This window comes from Sphaerodactylus townsendi, linkage group LG12, assembly GCF_021028975.2.
Source record: "Sphaerodactylus townsendi isolate TG3544 linkage group LG12, MPM_Stown_v2.3, whole genome shotgun sequence".
NCBI classification, from domain to species: domain Eukaryota; kingdom Metazoa; phylum Chordata; class Lepidosauria; order Squamata; family Sphaerodactylidae; genus Sphaerodactylus; species Sphaerodactylus townsendi.
This window is the reverse complement of record NC_059436.1, coordinates 52,648,927-52,664,075: the sequence shown is the minus strand read 5'-3', so window position 1 is coordinate 52,664,075 and position 15,149 is coordinate 52,648,927. Positions and strand designations below refer to the sequence as shown.

The 15,149-nt window shown below is 48.6% G+C and overlaps 1 protein-coding gene across 1 annotated transcript; it reads right to left on the bottom strand.

The window, feature by feature from the left end:
* Window positions 1–678: 678 nt before the first annotated feature.
* On the bottom strand, window positions 679–10,208 carry PRRX2 (paired related homeobox 2). Its single transcript, XM_048512182.1, has 4 exons — window positions 10,136–10,208; window positions 6,477–6,712; window positions 3,456–3,634; window positions 679–1,382 (listed from the first exon to the last, which is right to left on the bottom strand). Exons 1-4 carry the CDS (start codon window positions 10,206–10,208, stop codon window positions 1,244–1,246), a joined length of 627 nt encoding a protein of 208 aa, XP_048368139.1. The 3' UTR covers window positions 679–1,243.
* Between the last annotated feature and the right edge of the window lie 4,941 nt (window positions 10,209–15,149).

Sequence of the window (15,149 nt, the reverse complement as noted above, 5' to 3'; positions counted from 1 at the left end):
AAAGCCTGAGAATCCATGAATTGCAGTACCTGAAAGGGATTAACCCAGTTCAGGGAGTTACATTATTAGTCACAATTGCTATGTGGAACCTTCACGTTCAAAGGCAGGATGCCTCTCGGGGAGTCGAGGGCGTGGAGGTGGAAAAGCAGACCCCATTAGTAACCCCCTCTCGGCACACACAAATAATTAGGAACCCACTCTCGGGAACTGGTGAGAACCTGCTGGATCCTACCTCTGTCCTCATCTCCACAAACCTCACAAGGATCAAAGCAATGGACAAACAACCTACCCAGTCCTCCAGTGTATGGGGGGTAGAATGGTCCTAGCCTTTCCTAGGACCCAGCATTCCCATTTTAATGTTGGGCTCCTCTCCCAGAGGCAAGGGGAGGTTTTCCCTTAAAATGAGCAAGTTATCATACTGCGGAGTACCCTCCTCTCAAGCGACTCCTCTCCCATGATCTTCCAGCTAGTTAGGATATTTAGGTGAAAGAGGGCGGGGAGGGAAACGAAGAGGGGTAACATCCAGAACAATTAGAACAACACTGTGTTGCAAGCTCGTACTAAATGGACAATCGCATGATGCAGGCCTGGGCTAAGGAATATGTGCAGCAGGATTTGGAGAGCAGAAGTGCTGCTTGGGTCATGGAAAAGTCATTCTTTTTCAAGCACCGCAGTCTATCAACGTCAATACAAACACTGGTTTATTTGCATGGGTTGTGCCATGTTCCGTATCACCAAAGTCAGCCAAACTTTTGGACAAACGGGAGGGTGGGAAGGGGGTAGAAGCGGCTCATGGGGACCACCTGGCCACGGTTCCAGTCTCTGCTCCCAAATGCTCGGAAGTTCTTTGGGTGTCCAGGCACTTTGACTTCAAAGCCAAGCCATGTGTGGGTTGCGAGTCTGTCCTTTGGTCCTTTCGAGCAAACTCGGGTTCACTTGCCAGATCTCTTTCTTCTTGGAGAATTTATTCTTCAAGGAAATACTTCTTTTTAAAAGCTTGACGGGGTTTAAAACGCCACCCGTGGAGGTCCACGGAAGTTACAAACTATCGTCGGCACTCGCTCTGTTTGCAGCAGGGGTGTGACAGAGACGAGGAGACTTTGCGGCGGAGTTTGGCGTTGCTGGTGTGAGAATCACTGAGGCCTGGTTGCTCAGCAACCTGGAATTGATGCTGGTGTGCGGGCTGGGAGAAGAGCCCGGCTGGGGTGCCCTAGAGAAAGAGGCGGGATTCCCCATGCCGCTGTCAGTTCACCGTGGGCACCTGGTTCTGATGGAGGCTGAACTCTTTGGCTTTGAGGCGTAGGCTGGCAATGCTGTTGGCCATGTTCACCCCTTGGGCAGGCGTGGCGGCACTGCTGGAACTGTAGGAAGGCACTGTACCACTGGAAGGAGGGGCCCAGCGCATGCAGAGAGGCAAAGAAAAGAAAACCATGGGAGAAGAGTTGTTAGTCTCCAAGATGGCTGTGGTTTAAGTTCCCATTACACTGATAAAACACTGCAAAAAACAAAAATACAAACAGCCGATGTGATGATACATATGATTGCATCAGGTTCCCTTTGGAGCGGGATTTTATGGATACTCATGTGTAATTGCGTGACAACATACAACAAAAAGCATTCTTGATGCAGCTGGACATATGAACAGCATTGCACAGGTAGACACTGGACTTTTCCACAAACTCATGTTCCTTCTGTCTTAACTTCCTGTTTCTTTGGGGATTTTTCTCAGTTCTGCAGGGTGTTTTGCTCCCTCTTGTGGTCAATTTGACACCAAGCCACTTTCAATAGTACATGACACACTTCTGTTTAAATCTTCAGGGAGATATGCTTTGTTTAATCTGTGGCTCATTCCGCACATGCAGAATAATGCACTTTCAAACTGCTTTCAGTGCTCTTTGAAGCTGTGCGGAATGGCAAAATCCACTTGCAAACAGTTGGTGCGGAGGGGGCCTGTGTGATGTTGAATTGACTACTAAAGGGACCAAAACACTGGGGTGGTGGTGGTGGTGGCTGAACCTCCACTCAAAAACAGGAAATTCGTTGCAAGGAACATGAGAATGTGGAAAAGTCCACTGCAAGGTAGAGGGGGGTGGGAAGAGAGAAATACAACTGAACAGCAGGGGAAGAGGTCAGCCGGGGTGCTTCAAGTCAAGAAGTACCTTTAGAAATGTCTAAAATCAGGAAAAAAACCAAGGAGAGGGACTTGGTGTTGGATCAATAGAAGAGCAGAAGATTAATTTGAAAAGGACACCTTTCCCCTTGTGCACCAATCTAATCTTTCAACCCAATTTGCAATTCCTGGTAACCAACAAAGCTATAGCTTTGCCTGGGTTAAGCCCTTCATATGGGCAAATTCCATTTACTTTGAAGTGAAGTATACTCCATTTTTGAAATGGTGTTTCTTTGCATCACTTAGAAAAGGAATAATATTTGGGGAAGAATTGAGGAAGCTTTAGAATCATAGAATCTTTGGCTGCTTCCGCACGACCATGCTGGGGGGTGCGTCGGCGTATACGACGCCGATACCCCCCCCCGGGACCTTTCGCACGAATGGTCCCGGTAAAGACAGGGAAGACGGCGCAGTGCTGTGCCGTCGCCTGATCGACTTACCTTCCCTGCGACCTTCCGGCACATTGCCGAGGCCAGGGGACACGCCCCCCTGCCCTGCGCGACTGCTCAGAGTTGCAGGGCAGGGAAGCGTGTCTCTGAGCCTCGGCGGCCAGCGCCGGAAGGTGCATGAGGAAGGAAGGTAAGTTGATGGGAAGAGGAATGGGATGGCGCCTTCCAGCCACTCTGCCGTTAGCTTACGGCAGTGGCTAGAAGCTGCTATTTCCAGAAAACCTCGCTTGCGGAGCGAGGTTTGGGAACAGCTGGGGATTGCGTGCCGCTGAAGAAGGCCGGGCGTGGCGGCATGCCTGTGATGCATGTTTGCGGCCCCATGCGAACAGCTCCCTAGGGACAGCGTTTTTGCTGTCCCTAGGGCGCTGTAAAAGGCCCGTGCGGAAAGAGCCAGAAAGTTGGAAGAGACCCCAAGGCCATCAAGTCCAACCCCCTACAATGCAGGAACAGACAATCAAAGCACTCCTGACAGATGGCCATCCAGCCTCTCTTTAAAAACCTCCACACTCTGAGGTAGTGCATTCCACTGTCGAACAGCCCTTACTATCAGGAAGTTTTTCCTGATGTTTAAATGGAATCTCCTTTCCTTCACCTGGAACCCATGACTCCTGGCCCTTATCTCTGGAGCAGCAGAAAACAAGCTTGCTCCCTCACCAACATAATTTTATTAGCTTTTTTTGAACATGATTTTATTAGCTTATTAGCCTTTCTTACTAGGCTTATAAGCCTTTCTAGGAAGCTGCATTTTATAAGGTCTGGGCTTGCGTGGAAATGTGCCTGTGCCCAGTGGATCCCACTTTCTGGGAATCAGATGAATTAAATTTGCGTGAACTTACCTGTAGGGGGATGTGGTAGACCAGGAGAGATAGTCTGGGCTCAGGGTGGTGGGTCGGGGGGCCATCGGCTGTTCAATGGCGGCATCTTGGCTGTAGGACTTGAGAAGAGAGGCCGACCTGTTGGCCAGCATTGCTCGCTCGTTACGGCGGAATTTGGCTCTTCGGTTTTGAAACCAGACCTGTTGAAGAAAAGAAAAAAACAGATGATGATGATGATGATGATGATTGTTGTTGTTGTTGTTGTTGTTGTTGTTGTTGTTGTTGTTATTATTATTATTATTATTATTATTATTATTATTATTATTATTATTATTAATTCAATTTAATAGACCGCCAAAGGCAAGAGGGATCAAAAGTACAAACAGCATTCTGTTTTGGTGTTATTTCACATTCTTGCTTTACAACCTGTGGGAACTCTGTGACCATCTTTATGGAGATTTGTGCTGGCAAATGTTCCAGCTAAACAAGGCACAGGTACCGAGCACACGCAGGCGGCCGCCTCAGATCCACAGCACCTCCCCAACTGCCGGCCCTTCCTTTTTCCTGCCAACTCCAAATGGCTTTCCCTCTCTGTTCTCAGTGATGTGCTCCCCAACACACGGGACAGTTTTCTAGTTGCCCATGATGCTTGTGCGTTTATTCTAACACACAGCTGGATGCGCATTGTGCTGTAGTTTTGTTCGGATGCATTTATAGGCAGAGGTGGGATCCAGCAGGTTCTCACAGGTTCCCGAGAGTAGGTTACTAATTATTTGCGTGTGCCAAGAGGGGGTTACTAATTGGTGATTTTGCCACGTGATTTTTGCCTTCGTTACGCCCCTCCTCTCAGCAGTAGCGCGCAGAACTTGAAGCACTCCAGCAGGAGGTGCACCGGCATGCGTGGCAGCCTGCGCCCGTGTGCATTCGTTTCCCGCCCAAGGACTGGTGCAGCAGCTGCGTCCTTGCCACAGCCCCGCCCAGGAATGCCCCACCCCTGAATGCCTGGCCACGCCCCCATCGTGCCCCGCCCAGCCCCATTGGCTCTACGCCACAGTTTGAATCCCACCACCATGGGAACCTGTTACTAAAATTTTTGGATCCCACCACTGTTTATAGGGCTTAATTAGGATCTCCCCCCTCAAGTTTCTTCTTTAAAATGTACCAACAACAGGATTAGGGAGACCTGTGTTCAAAGTTCCCATCTGCTTTGGAGCTCAGTAGAGGACCTTGGGCCGATCTCTCACACACACTCCCACTAGCCCTCCTCTCCCCACAAGCAGAAATTGTGTTTTTTAACCTTTCTGTTCATAGGGACAGAGCTGTCACATGCCCAGTTTGTATGCACTGTATTCACAAGGTGGCACTCATGCGCAGGAGGGGAGTCTAACCAGTGGTGGGATCCAAAAATTTTAGTAACAGGTTCCCATGGTGGTGGATTCGCTAATGGCATTCTTTCATCAGATACCAGGCCGAGAACACGCAGCTGAAATGGCGCAATTCGGTGAGGCATTCCTGGCGAACTATAACGCCAGAATAAACCGCTTCGCGCCAACCGGCGAAAACAAATCTGCGGCATGAGCTGCCGCGTCTACTGTCTGAGCTACGCCGCGGTTATCTGCACTGCTCGGTTATTATGGTATAAAGGGCCAGGACCACAGAGACTGGGGCTTATGGCAGCGCTACTTGAGGTAGCAGCGGGTTTAACCTCCGCGGAAGGCGGCGGCAGCCCGGCAGCTACGCTGTCGCGCCCCCCCTCGGCGCAAGGCATCCCTGGGCATCGCCCCGCAAAAGGGCGCCTTTTGATGACTTGATTAGGTAGGGGCGCCAAGCGCCAGGGATGTCGCTGAGATTCTGCGCGGCTTGGCCGAGGGAAAAGTGGGGAAAGGTGAGCCCTTTCACCTACTGGAGCTCCCTTTATTCAAATAAAGTCCTTTTTAAACCTTTCTCTGGAAGCCTTTCATTTGGCTGTAAGCACAGGAGGAAACGGCCCGAGTTGGCTATCCCTGGCATGGGTGGAATCTTGTGCATGTGAAAGGATACAACCCTTGGCCAGTCAGTGAGATCTGGCGTGCCTCAAGTATTGAGATGGTTCGCAAATTCTGAGGCCGCATTAGCTGATGTATGTGTCTCCTCCTCCTCCTCCTCCCTCCTCTCCGCCATATCTCCATCATCTCCTCCTCCTCCTCCTCTTCTTCTTCTTCTTCTTCTTCTTCTTCTTCTTCTTCTTCTTCTTCTTCTTCTTCTTCTAGAGAGATCTCTGCTGCTGATCTGTTCTCTAAAACCTGCCTGGTAAATGAATATACCTTCCTTGTTATTTAGATACAACTGTCCCAGCGATCTCCTGGGGATTTACATTCTTGCTCACTGTGGGACTTACCTCTCTGGCAAAACCCAAATATAGACACTACCCTAAGAACTTCTTATGAGAACAGGAAGGTGCGTTGGAAATCGACTGGGACGCCCGTCCCTTAGGGCTGTGCGGGTCCTCCTCAGTTGGAAACGAGGGCCAGTCACACACACACACTCTTGCCGGAGCTTCTTGAAGTTTGACATTTCACAGATGAGCAGAGGGACGCCCTTGCATTCCCACAGCTGCTCCCCACAACTACCCGCAGTCAAAAGCTTTCCTCCTCTTGCAAGATCCATTCGCATACTAATTTCCAAGTAAAGAGCGTCTCTCCCAAAAGGAAAAGAAATGTCTTATAATACAGTGGAACCTCGGTTTTCATTGGTTTCGGTTTTCATCGATTTTTTCAGTGAAAAATCCGCCTCAGTTTTCATCAATTTGCAGTAAGGGGCAGGGGTTTGTGGAGAAAAATCACCCGGACAAAGCTGTCGCAGGTCGAGTCTGCAACTTGTTTCATGACAATGTCTTGCCCCATTTTAGACAAATCTTAAAGAGGTGTCAGTCACCAGTAAATTTAAAAAATGGTATTGGAGGGGAAATGGGAGCGATCTTTGGCAATTAAGGACGCTTAGGGTAGCCGAGGGGGTGCAAGGATCGCGGGCGCTCTGGTTGCTTCTCTGCCCTGCTTTGCTCACCTGCACTCGGGCCTCGCTGAGGCTCACCCGGCGCGCCAGCTCCTCCCGCACGAAGGCATCTGGGTAGTGCGTCCTCTCGAACACCCTCTCCAGGGCCTGGAGCTGGCTGCTGTTGAAGGTTGTGCGGTTCCTTCGCTGCTTCTTCTTCCGCTTGGCGGAGCGGCGGGTCGGGCTCAGACTCTCTCCTGCGGGAAGGGAACACAAAGAGTTTGTGAGATACCCTGTTTCCCCGAATATAAGACATCCCCTGAAAATAAGACGTAGTAGAGGTTTTGCTAAAGTGTGAAATATAAGGCATCCCCCGGAAGTAAGACGCAGCAAAGTTTTTGTTTGAAAGCATGTCCGACGGACAGAACATAGAAAAATAAGACATCCCCTGAAAATAAGACATAGCGCATCTTTGGGAGCAAAAATGAATATAAGACACTGTCTTATTTTCGGGGAAACACGCTAGCAGCACACCAGACCTCACGCCGTGAGAAGTCCAGCTGACCATGCTCTCCACCAGCACCACCCGCTCTTCCTTCTCTTTGTCCTTTCTGATTCTCCACTCTGATAACCTCCTTTCCTTCTCTTTTCAACCTTGCTTTAAAAGCACTGTGACCATGCATTCCTTACAACAGGGATCCCCGACGTCCCAGCACCCGCCAACACCTTTTCTAGCACCCGCCAAGTGTTTTGGGGAAAGGGGATGGGGCAGGCGCAGCTTTTGCACAGCCAGGCTTCAGAGGGACTATGACGGATTTGATTAGCCGTGCTGTGTTTTTTAAATGTTTTGACAGCACAAGGATCTTACTGAACCCAGGGACGTACCTGCCATGGGGACATGTGGGGGTCACACATCCATGGACGCCAGCCATTTAGTCACGTGGGCCTCCACACCCCTCCTCCTCCCCCCCACAGTCAGTCAGCCGCCCCTCAGCTTGGTCCCGCCAGGCTGCCGTGGGTCCACAACGGGCCCACAGCAGGCTGGTGGGGCCTGGCGAAACTGCTGACTGGCTGAACTTGAAAGGAGGAGGTGAGAGAGGAACGAAAGGTAAGGTGGAGACGCAGGGGGGCATCCAGAGCAGGTATTGCCTCAGCCGCCATTTTCCTCCCATACACCTCTGACTGAACCTAAGATGTGGCGATTGATCTGTGGCTACTGTGGCAGCCATTTTGTTGCTGCACCCAAAAGGCAGCTGCATCAAAATTCCAACGGGGCCTATAGCAGTGGTGGCGAACCTTTGGCACTCCAGATGTTATGGACTACAATTCCCATCAGCCCCTGCCAAAGGTTCGCCACCACGGGCCTATGGGCTCAAAAAGGTCAGGGTTCCCCACCCTCCAGGAATGCCTGAGCTCTTGTGCAACCTGCTTTCCTAGAAGCGACAGTTTGGCCATTGTTTGGGTCGCTCTGCTGGCCCAGCTGATTTCTGTGGAGGTTTCGGCAACCCAAAAGATGGCTGAACTCTTGGGAGAGGTAGGAACCTCACGAGACTTTGGGAAGATCTGTAGGGCTGTTGTGGCTTGCTGTGTTTTTTTTTTTTAAGGGCTGGAAGGAAGAGGGCAGGGAGGATTAGCTATTCTGGATCCCGAGTGGAGGCTGCAATATTTTATTTGTTTATTTACATTTATCCATTTATTTACATTTATTCCTTGCCCTAAAATTGCAAACACCCACCCCCTCCACCCACAAAAAAGGGAGGGGCGTGCAGACACCTCGCCCCCCCTCCCAGTGGGGGAGTCAACGAACACCTGGGCGAAGAGGACAGTCTTCACCTGTAATGAACCAGTAAAGCCCAGCCAAAAGCAACTGTAGCAAGTTCTTTATTGAGCTGGCATCCTTAGTCAAATACAGGCAATGCGAGAACTAACTTCCAGAACCCAAGCAGCCGCTTTTACGGGCTTCAGATAAGTTCCCGCCAAAGAGGAAAGTAAAACGTAAACAATCCAGATTCTCACACTGAAACTCACACAGACAGTTTCACACAGGCAAGCAGACAGCAACTGATCACTATTCGGGGCACCCTGCTAGGAACTACAGCAGGCTTTCCGTCAAGGTTGCATTGCAACCTTACATCACCAGGCACTGGAACTCCAAGAGAATAGGTGCCTGGAGAACTTCTGGAGGGAGGGCATTCCACAGTGAAGGGGCCACTGTGGAGAAGGTCCTACAGGCTGCTTCCATGCACCTAAACTCCAAAGAGGGCAGGACAGCCTGGTGGGCCTTGTCCTGCAACCTCAGTTTCCGGGCAGGAATAATCAGTGGGATGGGAGGCCTCTGCCCCCCCTCCCCACCCAAAGGCCCCTGAGACAACAGCCTCACTTGACTTAATGGTAGAACTGGACTTGAGGCTCACCTTCTGCAAATACCAAATCTAAATCCAAAACCTTTATTAGGCATAAAACCAGTGTGTGTCAAGAAATTCCAAATACAATAAGAAGAAGAAGAAAAAGAGTTTGGATTTATATCCCCCCTTTCTCTCCTGCAGGAGACTCAAAGGGGCTCACAATCTCCTTGCCCTTCCCCCCTCACAACAAACACCCTGTGAGGTAGGTGGGGCTGAGAGAGCTCCGAGAAGATGTGACTAGCCCAAGGTCACCCAGCTGGCGTGCATGGGAGTGTACAGGCTAATCTGAATTCCCCAGAGAAGCCTCCACAGCTCAGGCGGCAGAGCTGGGAATCAACCCCGGTTCCTCCAGATTAGATACATGAGCTCTTAACCTCCTACGCCACTGCTGCTCCTTATAAGATCATTATTGCGCAACTTGCAGTACACAGAGTAAAAATATAGCAACAGCTTCAGAGATTTCAACATTCGAGTTATTTAGAAGCTTAGCCATTTTTAACTTATCAGAAAGGAGCATAAATCCTGTTAGTAATACAGTTCTGGTCAGTTCTGATGTTGTTGTATTTTGAACAGTGAGAAGCAGAATATGAAAAGAAGTGTATCCGTTGTATCCAGGTAATCGACAGCTAGCAGCTCCTTTTGTGAAATGCTAGAGAAGCGACCTTGAAGATGTACTGACGGAAAAGAGTTACACCTTGCTCTAGTCATGACTCTTCTGCAAATACACATGACCACTTGCTAAAACAGATCAGATGCCATTGATTGGAATGGTAGTTTTTCTCTGGTTTCTCCAATAATGCAATAATTCTTTTTGAATGGAATTGGGTGCTATTTGGATGTGATCTAGATGCACACAGCGCCTTTTTCACCCCCACATTCCAGAAGATAATGACAGGCCCCTGCCCCAAGAAGGCTACAATTTGACATTTGACAGAAGGAAGGCAACGTGGGAGGAGAAGATGGCAGCTCAGGTGGGCGTGCGGGTGGGCGGGGGCATGTGTTCGTGCCAAAGGGGGAGAGGGCTAAGGGTTCATGCCAAAAGAAGTCTGTGCGTGTCCACATTTCAGTTTAATTCTCCCCTGAAATACTATCCAGCGCATTTTCTGCTAGGCAAACATCTGGCTTCCATTTGTTCCCTAATGGTGGGGAAAAACGTTATTTTGGAAGGGTTTTGAAATTTGGAATACTTTTATGACAGCCCTTTGATTTGTTCCCTGGATTCCTCTGCTGTATGTCAAATTTTAGCAGCTCTGATGCGGGGAACTCTAGCCTGCCTGGAGGATTGCTCTCTAATAAGGCCCTCGCGGCGCTGTCAGGAAACGTTACCAGGCCGGGGCACGGGCCCTGCAAAAACGACAGGCGCGAGGATGACGTTCAAGAGATCATTGGCTTTCCCCATTTTTCTGCCTCTCACACAAAGCAGAGCTCAGCGCTGCATATGCAGAATAATATGGAGTGTGTAAAAATAGGGAAGAGGGAGTCATGGAATAGAATATCAGGTGCAAAAATCTGCCTTCCAAGATATGTCATTGTCCCTTTTTTAAAAAAGAAGGAGCAAGTTACTTTAATTCATTTAGCCTTTATTTGGCATAAACAGTATAAAAAGTATAAAATCACATCTAAATCGCATCAAAATACAAACTTGCAACATATAACAAGAATTAGTTTGATTCATACATATACTGTTGCTTGTAGGATATTTCCAGCAGAAAGTTAGCAGCCATTTCACAGAATGTAGCATCAGAATTATTTAACTAAGAACAATAGTCTGCCAAAGTTCATCCAGCTCGCTAGGTATCATAGAAAGCAACCTGGAGTATTTGACTCTAATACTTGCCGGGAGCAAGTTACTAAACCTTATGGTTGAAAAAGCATAGCATTGATTTAGAACAGTGGTGGCGAACCTATGGCACGGGTGCCAGAGGTGGCACTCAGAGCCCTCTCGGTGAACGCACGCGTGCTGGAAGTTAGATCATGTGATAATAGTGTAATTATTTCGGGGAGATTATTGGCATTAAACCTAAAGACCTAGTTTGGGGAAGCAGTGTAGGTAACCCTGTTAAGCGCTGTTAAACCCTACTGATTTTCATGGGAAGAACGAAAGTGTGATCCTTTACCTGAGAGTAAGCTCGGTTGCTGGCAATGGGGCTTTCTTCTGAGTAAACCCTCCTAGGGTCGTGATTCACCCGTTGGAAGCGTTGCACAGTTGCTTCAAAGCAAAGCCACCGACTACCACCAAGCTTACTCCCGAGTAACGTGTGCCTTTGAGCCAACTGTTTTGTCTATACTAAAACCTCCGTAGTCAGGTTAAATTGCCGTGTTGGCACTTTGCGATAAATAAGTGGGTTTTGGGTTGCAGTTTGGGCACTCGGTCTCGAAACGGTTCGCCATCACTGATTTAGAATTTATGAAGTGGCTGGCCATCTCTGAAGATGCCAGCCACAGATGCAGGCAAAAGGTTAGGAGGAGCAAAAGCTACCAGACCACGGCCACACAGTCTGGAAAACCCATAACAGCCAGTTGATTCTAGCCGTGAAAGCCTTCGACAATGTATGAAGTCCTTTCCTAAAAGCAAGAAAACCCAATTCCTTTTATTAGAAGAGAGATGAAGGCTGATTGAAAAGAGATGTGTGTTATGGCACAGGCACCTATTGGCTAGCTCCCATGGTATCTGTTAAAGAAGCAATACTGATAATGCTGCGCCCTAAAGCGCTCTTTCACTGGCATAATGCTCCCGACACAGAGAGCGGACTCACGGCTAACAGCTAGAGAAGGTCTGGTCGTAGGAAGTGCTACCATGTCACAGCTGATTTACGGTGGCCTCAGTGGGTTTTCAAGGTGAGAGACAAACAGAGGTGGTTTGCAATCGCCTGCCTCTCTGTCACAAGCCTGAACTTCCTCAGTGGTCTCCCATGTTTTTGAGGGCTCGTGTGTTTGTTTTTCTGAGGGCTTGGGGAAGCTTTCGTCTGTGTGGTAGGTTCCTTTGTTGTTGGCTGTGTGTTTGCCTCAGGCTGCTGAGGGATGGGGATTCTGTCTAATCACCCAAACAATTTGAATCAACTGCCACTCACAGTTCTTACCAATAAGGGCCCATCTTCAGGGAAATAGCAAAACATGAAGTAGTGACTAGGGGCAAAAGTCTTCAATCCTTAGGCCACTGTCTGGAGCTCAGTGGACAGGGCTGGGCTACAAAGAATCAAGGCTAATCTGGATTTCGGGTGGTCAAGTATAGAAGGGGACTTTTGAAAGGGAGGCCCAGAAATCTGCTCTGCAGAATTTAAGACACCTAAATACGAATCATCAAGGAGTTGCTGCTGTCACCTGCAACAGCTGTGGAATGTTTGTTTTCCTGCCAGAGGATATGAGTAGCTACACCTGCAGCAAGTGTAAGTTGGTTACTTTGTTAGAAGAGAAGGTGCAGCAAGCTTGAAACACAAGTATCTACACTTCAGCACATTAAGAAGAACGAGACTTTCCTGGATAGAGTGGAGCAGACGGTACTGGGTGGAGAACACACCGGGGCCATCTCTGAGGAGCATGGTAGCTCTCAGACAGAGGAGGTGGGCAATTGGAGAAATATAACCCATGGAAGCAGAAGGACTAGGGAGCATTCTGTGAATTTGGCAGAATCCTTTTGAGCTCAGATGTTATGGACTACAATTACCCATCAGTTCACCTGCAACACCTTGCTCATTGCTAACATGAACCTCCCTTGGTCTTGTTGGCGTGAGACACGAATTCGTCCTTCGCCTGGATTCAGATGCTGGTCATTTGAATCCTTGCCTTCTACAAGATCTTCTTCAGCTGAATTTAGGTAACGTATAGCCCCTGCTTCCCCAAATCCCATTCTATCTAGGCCTCCCTCCCTATCTTACCTCGCTTTCTAGAAAGGACTAGGGAGCATTCTGTGAATGTGCCTTGAAACTTCACAGTGTGATTGTTTGCAACCAAAATTTATATAAAAATATTTAAACTGCAATTTGGTCTTTTGTGAATTCTCTGCAGATACGTTTCAAGCCATTTCTGGTATACATAGTCTAAAAAGATCCCTACCCAGCCTGCCTCTGCATTGTCAAGCCGAGTTATTTTCCCCATTGCTACTTAAAATAGTTGTGTGCTGTTACACTCTTAGCAGCTGGTGGAGATTCCTTAAAAATAAGTTCACAACCTGTGAAAGCTGGGTAACAGTTCTCTCCCTTCTCGATTAGGATAAGGAACAGGCACAGGAGGAATGAACTCAGTTCTCAGCAGCGGCGAAGCCACAAGGGTGTGTGTGTGCAACGCACCGGGCAAAACCAATTCTGGTCACGTGGGGGGTGGAAAAAAAGATGTTTGGTGGGGTGGAAAAATAAAGTTTATTTCAACATCATGCTTAGCGGAAACAGGTCAAAAAATCATCATGTAAGCTTGGGAAAATGGAGGGAAAACTAGAAGAAAACATTTGCAGAACCAAACTGAAGAAAATGCATTCAGCGTTAAAAGGAAAAAAATGTGGCATTTGGCACTAAAGATACGTTGTAAACAACTCGGGTGGAAAAAGCCCAGCATACCAAGCATACTGTTGTGGTCAGTTCTACCACTGGTAAATCTAGTTCAATATTGTCAGTTCTGGGGGCTCTGCTAGGTCTCTTATGCAAGGGCCTTTCCCAGCCCTGCTCCTTGAGAGCTTTTAAACTAGCGATACCAGAAGCTGTGAATGCGGATTTCGATCCTTTAAACACACAATCAAAATACAGGCATTGTTCTTCAATGCCACCCACTGCACACATTCCTTGTGATTTTCGTGCCATGAGGGCAAACAGGGCTGCCTTCGGGGTTATCCCTTTGTATACTTTTGTGAGCAAATGTTGAATTTTCTCTTGATCATAGTAAAAACAAAAACAACTATTGACATTTTTATTTTTGCCTTATGGCGCTTCAGTTCCATTTGGAAAACAGATGGATCGTAACTCCAAAATCCGGGGAGACATTTAGTGTGTTGAACTGAAGAAACTCCAAAGATTACTCCTAGAACTCCGTGTGTCTTCTCAGCCAAAGGGCCAATCCTTTGTTTGAGGTTAGCGTGGCGGAGTCTCGATTGCCATGTTTCCTTTCGGTGTCTTTGCTTATCCAGTATAATTGAAAGGATTGCAAGAGGCTGGAGGGCATTAGCTGTAAATTCTTCCAAAGAAAAATAAATGCAACCCCCTTCTCGCTTCTTTTTGTGAAAGCTTCGAAAAACTTGTTCTGTTTTGGTTTGAAATAATGCTTGTGGGGAAATGTAACCCCAAGGCAGCGGGTGCCTTTAAACAAATAAATAGGTTTTATTAATTAAGATTAGTCCTGAGCAAATGAAATCCCAATTTGATCTTGGCTGTCCGAATTAGCAAAAATAAACAACTGCTGCCGAGGGCTCTTAATGTGGATTTAACACATTCACACTCGACCTTAATCAGAAAAAGCCGCCAGGGACCTCCTCAGTTAGCCAAGAAACTGTTCGGAAAAACAACGCCTTTCCTTATTCCTGGGATGGCTCTCGGTAAACAAGGGACTTCCTTTGCAGGCGGAGGGAGAGCTGAACGGCATGCTCAGAAACACCACAGGATCTTCAGTAGACTTCACTACTTCTTATTGTAGGTAAAGTTTTCTGTTCCTATGTGGGGCCTGGAGATCTCCCCAAAGTACAGCTGATCTCCAGAGGTTAGTTCCCCTAGAGCAGAGGCATAGCTGGGCCATAGTGCGCCTGGTTCGCACTCAAGATGTTATGAACTACAATTCCGCATCGGCCTGCCCGTTGACGCTGCCGGCGGGAATGAAACCAGCAATCCCTAACACTTACCTGAATTCAGCCTGGATAAGGATCGCCACCCTTCAGGCTAGAAACAGAGGCATAGCCTGGGAACTACACTTTAGATGCGCCCGATTGGTACACTCTGTGTCCCCACGGTGTGTCCTGTCCTCCACCCCCACACTTACCTTAATTCGAAGAGCAGGCGACGCAACATGAACGAAACGTGGTGAACCTGCAGGGGCTTTCGGCTGAGATTCGCCTGGGGAAGTGTAGTTCCCACCAGGCCATTTTCAGCCTGAAGGGAACAGGCCGCTTCTCCAGCCTGCACTAACAAAGTAAGTGTGGTGGCAGGGGGGTACCAGGGGGGCGCCGAAGGGGGCAGGGGAGTGGAGTGTCGGGGGGGGAGCGATTTTCCACCCCTCGGGATGCGCCCGGTGCAACGCGCGCGCCCCGGCCCCCTGGTAGCTCTGCCTCTGCCCTAGAGCAAGTGGCTGGTTTGGAGCACGGGCTTTATGATATTCACCAGTGAGGTCTCACTCATTCCCAAACTCCACCATCCCCAAGCACTAC